General features: G+C 40.2%; 1 protein-coding gene across 1 annotated transcript; it reads right to left on the bottom strand.

The window, feature by feature from the left end:
* Window positions 1-602: 602 nt before the first annotated feature.
* On the bottom strand, window positions 603-4,117 carry c4h1orf52 (chromosome 4 C1orf52 homolog). Its single transcript, XM_070961806.1, has 3 exons — window positions 3,674-4,117; window positions 2,841-3,051; window positions 603-1,961 (listed from the first exon to the last, which is right to left on the bottom strand). The coding sequence occupies exons 1-3, from the start codon at window positions 3,968-3,970 to the stop codon at window positions 1,807-1,809; spliced, it is 663 nt and encodes a 220-aa protein (XP_070817907.1). The 5' UTR covers window positions 3,971-4,117; the 3' UTR covers window positions 603-1,806.
* Between the last annotated feature and the right edge of the window lie 7,806 nt (window positions 4,118-11,923).

The following is an 11,923-nucleotide window of genomic DNA, read 5'->3' as shown; positions in this document are numbered from 1 at the left end:
GAAAAACACAAAGCCTGAGCTGGAATTTATAATATGTTTCTGCAGCATTCTACGAGCGGAGAACTGCAAAACATCCATTTTCTGGGAAGCTTCCATCAGCAACGTTGACAACAAGATGAGTTATTCAGAAACCGTGATGGACGTGGCCTCGCTGGTCATTGCTCAAGCAGTCAGTTTTTACTTATTTGTTCGGAAATATAGCTGATAAAATCAGGCTGCTGCTGCTGTTGTGCAGGACCAGGTACGCATTTCAGACAAGGCCAGGCACATACCTGCAGGCTGGAATTTTATCAGAGGCATATTTACCACAAATTTCACGTCAACCCACAATGACAGACAGGCCAGGAATTCCTCTGATCACCAAGCTGTTTCAAAGTGGAAAGTTTTCTTTTTTTCAGTGCTTGGAAAACTATTAAATTTGCTCTAATGGTCACAGAAATCTAAAGAAGGAATCTGGGAATGTATAGCCTATTACCTGGATTCTAATAGTAATAATCCAGGACATTTTTCAGGTTCTGCTTTTCAGCGAATGTGTCGACGGTGAATTTTCCATCGCTCATTCTGAACTTGTGGCTTAATTCAAATGACAGACAGAACAGCTTCCACCAGTAAAACACCTTTTTATTGCCTAAGTGGTTTATGATGAATAATATCACAATGAAAACAAACTATAAAATTATCCTTATACAACTGTTTGCACTGAATCAACACATCTGCTGGCAGAAAGAAAAGGTTCATAAAACAGTACAACGCTGCAAACATCATCTGATATCATACTAAACATGCAGGAAGGTTCGTTTCACACAGATGTGTGACACAAGGTACACAAGATGAAATAAAAAGCCTGTACGCATCAAGTATCTCATGAGAACTGAGACGAGACGAACTTCCAAATCGAAGAACAGAACTCCCTCCCTGACAAACGGTACACACGCTGACCCTGGTTGTAATGCGGGTGCTCAGAGTTTACCCAAAGTGCAGCAGACTTCACTACAAACATGAGGGGAGTGTTTTCTAGTGCAGCTGAAGGGCGACATCTAGTGCCCATGAGCAGGAAGAACAAGCATCTTTTTACAATGTAACTTCAACAGATTTACAGCCGTTTTTTTCTCACATTCTTAAAGAAAGGTCACTGAATTAACACGACACAGTCATATTTCAGAGGTGATTAGATATGTCCTATAATACAAGACAAACACAGACCAAGTAAACCACCACGGCCACACGTCACTGTTATTTTAGCTCCTTAAATGAAAACAAAGAGGAGGCAAAACCAACATTAACCACACTTAATGTTTGATGTGATCGGGCTGATCTCTCATTTAAAGTGACAGATTTTTTTGTAGCTTTGGCCTTCACCCCTGGTGGTTCTGGTAAAACGCTGAATCACTTTTTTGGTAATGCCCAGCACATGTTGTAAAGCTGTGTCTATAGATAACCGCTCATCCCTGTGAGCTTGGAAGAGAGCGTGTGAGGATGATGGCCAAAACTATGAAAATACAACTGCAAAACACCTGAATTTTCCTTTATCTTTGGAAAATATTCCGCAGGGATTTACACAATCAAAGTTCTTCAGTTGAAAATTTTGCAGCGGGACAATCTGTACACTGCACCCTTTTTTCTGACGGGGTGCTGACAGTCCTTTGAAAACAAAACAAATATTCTAATATTGCAAATTATGACAACATACGGGTGAAATACTTGTCTATGCTCGCATGGGCCATTGTGCTAATATCTGTGAATGTTCTCGGCTGACTGAACATGTTTGAGTGAGGGACAGACTCCCTGTTGCAGGCAGTTTAGGCCTCACTCAACCTTTTGCCTGAGGATCCTTTTCTCCTCCTCTACGAAATTCTTGTCAGAGGTAGCTTGTCCCATGTCCCTCTTCCTCTTCTCCTTCTGCTGGAAGGTCTCCACGCGACGTTTCTTTTGAGACATATCACTCTTCTCTGATTCCTCATCTGATCACCACCAGGTGGGTGAGGGGTGCAGGAGAGAGGAAAATGATTGTTTTAATTACTCAACAGCACACTTTTAAAACATGACAACAGGCTCTCTTTTCATACAGGGGAAGATAGAGCCAAAGCAGGTCTCTTTTTATGCTTCCCAACACCCATTTTCCACCAAGATGAGTTCAGTGATGCAGCTGAGCTTTGCATCTTTGGGCACCAGTGACACAGCCCTCTTAATCCACTTAATTTGCTGCAAGTGTACACATCATTCCTTTTGACTTTAGTTGGCAAATGGTACAGAAGTCACATAAACCTTTTTAGGGCTGCAACTAACACTTATTTCCATTGTTGACTATTTTCTCGATTAATGGATTACTTGTTTGGTCTTCAAAATGTCAGCAAATGGCTATCAGTGATTCCCAAAGCACAAGATTTTGTCCTGAAATGTTTTGAGAACATTTAGAGATTTAGTTTATTGTCGAAAAGAGTGAGAGATTATTCACATTTAAGAAGCTGGAATCAGAAAAATGTGACTTTTTTCTTTTAAAAAATGACTCAACCCAATCAATCCATTATGGCAACTGACAACAAATCGATTAACTGCTGCAGCTCTAAACCTTTTCATGTAACATGTTGGGTTTTGCTCGACACATATTTGTCGTCTAATATATGTTTAAAAGCATATCAACATTTAACATGATTGGGACATAATACTACCACCTGAAAAGGTGTGCCTCAACCATACATGCACCGACAAGGCGTCTAAATAGGTGCACCATTTGGCACAGCAAATACTTGAAGCACGGTCCACCACAGCAGAGTCAGTTGGTGTAAAACTGTCAAAGAACTGGTGTGATGACAGCAGTAAGGAAGCATCGCAGGACTAACCTGAGTCAGAGGGTTGCTCCTCTGTGGGTAAGAAGCGGGCGTTGCCAGTGTAAGGCTGCGGTGCATCATCCCCATTGTCCTCGTACACATTGGACCATTTTATGGCCATGTCCATGCCTGGCGGAGGTCCCTTCTTCTTCTCTGGCTCTGTGACATAGCTCTCAGGAGGGGGCACGGCGTTCGTCTTCCACGGCTTGAACACTCTGGCAGGCTGCAAGTAACAGAGGAACATTTCATTGGCTTAGAGGAAGTAACAAACGAAACGTTCAGAAAAGTTGCTACTCTGAAAATTGAAAGCCTCCCACAAATGTAGGGAGCAGCGGTGGTAAGGTACAGATGACAGCACGCAGCCTGTGACAAGTCCCACACATTAAGACAGCTAGTCTGTGCTCGTCTGCCAAATACTGCTGACTAATCAGTGAGGCTATCAGCATTAATGCCACAACAATTTATGATAAATAGCCGATTGTTTGATAACCGATTGATAAGGGACTTGCCCTTATCAAGCCAACGGGCCAAAGTCGCTGGTTTTGACTTCTCAAATATTTGGCTCTTTTATTCATTTTATGTAGTTGTAAACTGAATATGACCTTTTGCTTGACAATACAAATAATTTGAAGCCATCGATTTGGGTTCTGGGAACAATTTTCCAATTTTTCTGACTATTAATCAATGAATCTCCCAGTCAATGTAATAATAACAAACAAATGAGTGGAAAATGATAATGTTCATATTTTGCATGAAGAAACTGCAGATAGTCAGCCCGAGTTTAACTTCACACGTGGAGCCAGATGAGCGGTGTCTGTCTAATACTTTCCACCTTGGATGTTTACCTCTTCCGGAGCTTTGACCGTGAGACTATCCCAGTCTATCTCCTTATTCAGGGGGTTGTAGAGGAAAGCGGGCTTGGACACGGAGCCGAACAGCTCGTCAGGTCTGGGTAGAGGAGCTCCACCGGCAGTTCGTTTGGTGCCGTGTTGGGAGGACTGAGCACCGCTTCCCGGAGCATCTGTGCCCGTCTTCTTTCGACTTTCTCCCTCCTCGTCCGAGTCGCTGCCATCGCTGCTGTCGCTCAAATCGTCGTAGCTAGAGAAGAAACCCAGGGAGCCGGTCTTCTTTTCTTCCGTCATTTTGCAGGAGTTACTGATTTTCTAACCAGCAGCAACCCGTTGAAGAAAAAACGACGAAAAGATGAGGATAAGCCTGCGGAACTAGATTCAGTTATACGCGCTCCTCTGAGCTTTACTCCATTTTGAATCAGCCTTCAAAATAGTCGTAAAGCAAGTAGATAGTGTCGTGACGACGGTCGCAAAGCTATTTCATTAAAGGAGCAGGCTAAGTAAAAACAAAACAAAAACATTACACTGCTGGCACTGGAGTTCATGTGTTTTGTTTTTTTGTTTTTTTTTGGAGAATAAAATGTTTCATATTCACTTTAATTGAATATACTCTAGTCATTACAAATCATTTATTTTTATAGTTTTTTTTCCCCTCCAAACCTGTGGGTCAGTTGAGGGATGTTTATGATGTAGGCCATATAGAAATATTTCTTGCAGAAAACTTGGCAGCGAGACTTGGTGCTAATGTTATGCTTCAGTTGTGGCCCAAATAGCCTGCAGATGTCACTCTTAAACTCTCGCATTTATTCAAGTTGCACTGGTATCAAAGTGAAATAAAAATAAGTTTCCATGGCCTCAACCATTTCCTGTTCCACTATTTTATGAAGGAAAGTTCACGTCTTGACCCACAGTCATCTGGAGGCAGACTGGGGTCACATGGCCTGAATTTTTTCTGACTCATTTTTTGTTGGATATAATTTTATGGAGGCTCAACAAATACATCTTAATGAATTATTCCATGAATGATTTATGAGCAATTCTTCCAGAAACATCTGACTGTCCTGCTGCTTTTTATCTTCACTGTCAGCATGTGGTCCCATTAGTGGGAAGTTAAACATATATCAAAAGGATATCTTGATATCTTTTGATATCTTGAATGAAAATGCTGAAAATCCAGATAATGACACAAAAGTATAGAGACATAAAATAGAGTAGATATGATGCATAATATCAAATAAAACACATTTTAAAAGAAGTGTAGCACTTCATAAGTGTGAGGCAAAACACAAGTTTCAGGCCTTTATCAGGAAGTCTTAGATAGTTAAAGGCTAAAGAGATAAATTTTTAGCTTTCTTTTGAATATTTTCAGTGAGCTGCTTTCCTGATATGTGTTTCAGAGCTTTAGGATGTAATGGACAAAGGCTGCACCTAATTTTAATCAGAATTTAGTCTGACGTTGCTCATTATTTTAGTCAGAGCAGTTTCAGTGCTGTAGTTTGTTCTAAAGCCTCCATGAAATTCCTCCAGGATATTATTTTGAGGAAGGACTCAATTGGACTGAAACTTTCTTCTTTTCCAGTATCTTACTGATGAATGGAAGTTTGGATATCGGCCTATAGTTGATCTTATTCCTCTTCCAGTGTATTTTGAACATCTTTTTATCTCTTTTTCAAAAGATTATTTGTATTTTGAATGGAGGCATTTTTCCTTAATTGGACACTTTGACAACTAAACCAGACAGGAAACATGGGAAGGGAGAGGTGGGTATATGATGCATCAAGGGTCTCCAGCTGGAACTGAACCAGTGACATCGCAGGTATGTGGCAAAACTGTAACCATTCAGCTACCTAATTGTAATGTTACATCAAAATGATCAAGAACTTGTTATAGCAATACAGCAGTTGATGCACAAAAACTTATCTTGTCTTATTGATGGTTTAATAAATTTAACTGCTAGATATTAGTCTTAACAGGTAGCTGGTCTTAGCTGGAAGGAGTTGGAGTAGACTGCCACTTGGCTGTGTGGACCATCAACTACCTCACCAACCCAGCATATGAGGCTCCATGACCGCTGTTCTGATGTGCTAGTTTGCAATACAAATTGTGGAAATACAAATGCAAATTATTATCATGTTTTTTGGAACTGTCATGTTATTAAAACTAACTGGAAGGGAATACATAATGAAATTTTTGGAAGTCACCTGCCTCTGGAAAGTAAAATTTTATTTTTTTTGTCTAAAAGATGGCCAAAGACAGACAAATATTTGTTTAGTATTTTGTAGGTGGCTGGCAAAAAGACCCTGATGAAAAAATGGCTTCCACAGGAAAGCCCAACCATGAACATGTGGATGGACATTACAATGGACATTTGTAGGATGGAGAGAATGACAGCAGAATTAAAAGAGGGACCTATTTGTTTTACATTGGAAAAAATGAATGAACTATGTAAAACCACGCAGGCTGGACTTTGACGTTGCAAACCTTATATAATACACTGTGTGTATGTAACAATAACCACATCTCATTCCCTCTGTATTAAAGTTTTTGTTATGTTTTTCTTTATAAAGAAAAAAAAACCTTTATGACAGGAAGATTTAATGCCAAACTGCTGTGTTAGACTGCATTAGTTTTTGATATGATTTACTGGTAAATAAACCTCATTGAAATGTGAATGTGAGTGAAAGTGTCGAAAGTGTCCTAGTACAGAACATGGCACTACACGGTTTTCACATAGTATCCGCCATAACACACAAAGAAGAAGGAGCCAGTGTATTGCACCACTTGTTAACGTCTTTCTCTTTGTAAATGTACGCTTTCTCTTGGTATATCAAAAATACTTAGTCTTGCCTAGTTATTGTTGATATTTAACCAGAGAGTCGCAGTATTATGATGCCAGCACATTGCTAGTTATCATAAGATGTTAGCATACAGTTGTTAGCAAACCAACAGTGCTAACATGCTAGCTGTACATATATTTGTTGCCACTTATCCAAAAAGTTGTCTTTCCGACGTTTTAAAGCAACATTAGCTGGGGTGGTGTCACTGTAGGGCATTCGTGCATTGTAGCTCATTCTCATGGCAGAAGACACTTAATTTATTAGAAACAAGAACACTACATGTTGAGTGTTTAGTCGCAGAAAACAGAAAAATGTGACTTCATATCAGAAGAAAAGTTTGGAAAAAGTTTCTATTAATATGCAAAGTGTTTTGTTCATCTGAAACCAAATATAACCATGAACTACAAAGCTTTCTAATCACAGACTCATGTCCATGATACATTTAATAGTACTCCATCTTTAAGTTATTAAATCAGAATGATGTTTTAGTTTTTTTTAGGGATGTTTCAATAAATATTGTGACTTCCTCCACTGCTACTCCTCATAATGATAATTAGCAAAAAGCAGATCTTAACATAATAAAGGTTGATCTCTTGACCCTGCAGCCTGTGATCAGAGGGTGTCTCTAGACATGTTTCTTGTGTTTTAAAGCAAACCAGGTCTGCTTTGTAGCACACCAATTCATGGCCTGAAAGTGTTGTGCCTCCATACAGAGGAGCTGCTTCTTCATACTGCACATTATATGACTCAAGTTTATTTTTGAAATGTATTTCTTCATCTTAAAACTGTTTAATGCCTCTGTTAGATGTAAAATATTGGATTCATCAGGTGTTACACGTGCTTGTGTCCACAGATGTATTATAAAAGCAAACGTTTCACTTTTATGGAGGCAAATAAATGCAGCTTGTTGAAAATGGCGTTAATGAACATCTCAACGTGCTTGAGGCTCATAATTAAATGGTGTGGTCAGTTTCCCATTAAATCTCACTGAAATGTTTTAGCTCTGCTCTGTTTTATTGTGTTAGAAATTGTTTGATAATCCGTTTCATTGTTTTAAACTCTTTTTTTTAATGAAATGTTTATGAACTCTGGCTGTCAGGCGATGCTTTAGAATGGACTCAGAGAATCAGAATCAGAATAAGAAGACAGAACACATGACATCATATTGTCCATTCTATACCAAGTGTATATATAGAGAGAGCCGCTTCATTTCACCAGATGATTTCACAGCTTTCACATCGCCAACACAGAAATCATTGTATCGAGACAAGATCAGAGAACCAAACGAGCGATCCTTGAGCATCAAATCTTTTCAGTAAGTACTTCAACAGCACTAACTGTCAAACTTTCACATGCGGGAACAGATCCAGATAAACCTGTAACAATGCTTTACATTTTATAAAATAGTCATTACAGGGCGGCACGGTGTAAACATTTACAAGTAAATGTTCCAGCTGCCTTCAGGTAGTGCGCGTGCCTAACAGCAAGAAGGTTGCCGGTTTGATCCCCGGGTCGGGAAGGGCCTTTCTGTGTGAAGCTTGCATGTTCTTCCCGTGCATGCGTGGGTTTTCTCCGGGCACTCCGGCTTCCTCCCACAGACCAAAAACATGTTCATTTGGTTAATTGGTGACTCTAAATTTCCCTTAGGTGTGAGTGTGCGTGAATGGTTGTCTGTTTGTATATGTTGCCCTGTGATCGGCTGGCGACTGGTTCAGGGTGTACCCCGCCTCTCGTCCGTTGACGGCTGGGATAGGCTCCAGCCCCCCCGCAATCCCGAAAAGGGATGGTCGGGTATAGACAATGGATGGATGGATGGATGGATGGATGGATGGATGGATGGATGGATGGATGGATGGATGGATGGATGGATGGAAATTAATCATTACCTTTTTATGTTAAATGTTAATCTGCCAAGCAACTTGTAACTACAGCTGTTACATAAATGTAGTATGGAAAGTAAAATTTATGCCTCTGAAATGTGGTGGAATAAAAATATAAAGTAGAAGAAAATGGAGCAGTACCTCAAAACTGTACTGACTGTAAAACCGTCACTGATATTCAAATCTTTTACACAAGTAAAATTGCTAATACTGTAATGCAGGGGTGGACTGGGACAAGAAATCGGCCCTGGCATATTGGACCAGACAGGCCCACCACATTTGATAATGCGCACCGTTTCGGTCTTTTCAGTCTCTTGAATGTGTATACCAACTGTGCAACTCTTTAAAACCACGTACCTTAAGCCATGCAATGAGTTAATGGGAATCAGTGAGAGTGGACACATTAAATATTTCCAAAAAGTCTAATTTATTAACACTACAAAAAAGTACACCACCACTCCCTCACAGTAATGTATCTTTAAGCAGAATTCATCCTATTGGGTGTACTCATGTGTTTCAGGGAGGAAGAAAAAAGAAAGAATAGAGATGAGAAATGATGGATCAGATGCGAACTCTTCCAAGAGTAGTAGTAAGAGAGAGAGAGAGCGCAGGTTTTACTGTATGTCCCTGTTCAATGTCGCCAACAGCACCACTGTCATCGGCCACGGGAGCTGATGAAGGGCCTGCCGTGGCAAACGTAGCAGAATTTTTTGCGCATTTGGCAGCGTTGGCTTGAAGAGCCTGCTTCTTTTTCTCTCGCAGTTTCTCTGCACCTCCTTTTCGTTTTCTCTCCATTCTCGGAGATCCTAACACATTACGTGACCGACGTGAAAGAAGTGTTTCATGATATGATTCTCATGATTCTCGTGTCAGAGAAGAAAATAACCTATCGGCCGCAGAACTGCGTGTGTGGAGGAGCGGTCGGTGTTTACAAACAAACTCTTGCGCTGACTTTTTTTTTTTTCGCCGAATGCATTACGCCGCAGGGCCAAAGCGAAAAGGTGTTTAACGACGTGATTGGGCCAACCCAGTGTCAATCGGGCCGCTGATCAACTGTATATATGGGCCGGTCAGATCAAGGTTTAAAAAAAAAAAAAGAAAAAAAAAAGTGGCCGACTGTCGGCCCAAATGGCACGTCGGCCCACCGGGCAAATGCTCGGTATGCCAGATGGTCAGTCCGTCCCTGCTGTAATGTGAGAATACTTCATTATACAAGTAAATGTTCCAGCTGCCTTCAAATCTCACTGAGCTAAAAGTAGAGAAATGTAAAAATAGTGTTAAAAGTAAAAGTTGTCATCATCCTTTCAAAGACTCACGTTATGACATAATTATAATTTTGGAGTGTCGTTATTGATGCATAAACATGTAAGCAGCATTTTAATGTTGCAGCTGGTCCACTTGAAGCTAAATTTAACAACTTTATATGTTGCTGAGTTAAATTCATGTAAAATCCATATGTAACTGTACCTGCTCCATAAATGTTTTGAACTTAATGAGTGTAAAATGCTCTGTACGATATGATGTTACTCTCCATCAAAGTGTCAAGTGTCTAAAAAGCAGCTTTCTATCATTGTGTGTGACAGGAGTCCAGTAACCAGTCAACCAGACAGTGCCTTCTGGAATAGATCAGGGACAGGTAGAAACGGGACAATCGTCTCTGCTCCTGTAATGGATCTCAGGGCAGAGTTCGACCGTGCTGTCGGGGAGATGGAGTGGGATGAGGTGATTTCCACTCTGGAGGCGGCCATCTATGACCTGATGGCCAACCCTCCACCTGCTCCATCGACACTTCCTCCTCCTGTTCCTGTTGGGCTGGAACTCAACATCTCCCCTGAACCTGTGCAGGATCAGGGTCGAGGATATGGTGGGTGTTTCCCCCCAGGAGCAGTTCCTCAGGTGGTTGAGCACCAAAATCCATTCATGGAAGCTCCCACCATGAACTATGGACCACCACTGTTCCCAAACAACATCGTGCAGCCAGGTCACCTGTCCTACCATCAGGCTTATAGGCAGGGACAGGTAAGCTACTAAGTATAGATGAAGTCATTTGGAGTAGATCAATGCCTGTATAGATACACATGCAGATACAGATGAAGGCCCAAAGTACATTTGAATCTAAAACCTGCAGTTCACAGGTGGATGTTACTTCACCTTAAAGGTCAGCTCATTTTTCATTCACAGTTGGAGCTCAGTTTTAATCAAGTCAGGACTCATTCATTGCTGCATGGATGCATTGACAACTGGTTTAGCTGTGGTCACATGACCTTCACATGAAAACACACTCCTGACCTCTGACCTCTGTGACCCCCAGCAGAAACATTCAGATTATTATGGTTGTAAACCTGCGTGGGGCAGATTCTCCATGTGTGTTTTCACTCCACAGATGTCACAGCAGCTCATTCAAACAGTTCTTAGAGTTTACAAGGCAAGGCAAGGCAAGGCAAATTTATTTGTATAGCACAATTCATACACTAGGCAATTCAAAGTGAATGAATGAATGAAGGCTTTATTTCAAACATGTGAGAGTAGTACAAAAAATAGCAAAAACAAAAACAAATGAACAAATGAAAACACTTAATTGAGAGCCATTGGAACAATATTAACGTAACATGTTTGAAAAGGAGTAGGAAGAAGCATTAGCTTATTTAATCCTACCCCTTCTCCACTTAATGATCATACCGTATACTTCCTGTGTAATCCATTTTTGTTTTTTTTAATCACCTACTTCACATACAGTAACTAAGCATATTTGCCTATGCCAACAATAGCAAATAAATAAAATAAATAAGCAATGCCAAAAGTGCTTTACAGAAGCATAAAAATACATTAAAATCATACATTTCAAAGAAAGAAAGGGAGAAAGAGAGATTAGAAGAGAATAGAAAAATAAAAATAAAATACAATTAAAGGAAAATTAAAAACAGAAGCCAGTAAAAGACAATAATTTAGCATTTAGAATGATTGAAATCATTGAGTGAATATATTTACTTTAAGTAAAAGCTGTAGCAAATAATAATGTTTTCAACCCTGATTTAAATGAGCTGACAGTTGGTGCAGACCTCAGGTGTGCAGGGAGAATGTTCCACAGGTGAGGAGCATAATAACTGAAAGCTGCTTCACTTTGTTTGGTTCTCACTCTGGGAACACACAATAGACCTGTCCCTGATGACCTGAGAGGTCTGGATACTACTATTTTGGTCCTAGACCATTTAATGCTTTGTAGACCAACAGTAAGATTTTAAAGTCTATTCTTTGACTCACAGGAAGCCAATGTAGTGATCTGAGGACTGGTGTGATATGGTCCATTTTTCTGGTGTTTGTAAGGACTCGTGCAGCAGCATTTTGAATCAGCTGTAGTTGCCTAATTGATTTTTTGTTTAGGCCAGTAAAGACTCCATTGCATCCTTAATTCTGATTATATTTTTCAGGTGGTAGTAGGCTGATTTGGTAACGAGCTTTAAATGGTGTTAAAATTCAGGTCAGAATCAATAATTACACCAAGATTTCTGGCTTTAACTGTTGTTGTC

The sequence above is a fragment of the Chaetodon trifascialis genome, chromosome 4 (assembly GCF_039877785.1).
Source record: "Chaetodon trifascialis isolate fChaTrf1 chromosome 4, fChaTrf1.hap1, whole genome shotgun sequence".
Taxonomy (NCBI): Eukaryota; Metazoa; Chordata; class Actinopteri; order Chaetodontiformes; family Chaetodontidae; genus Chaetodon; species Chaetodon trifascialis.
Note: the sequence above shows the minus strand (reverse complement) of the source record. Positions and strands in the feature narration are given on the sequence as shown.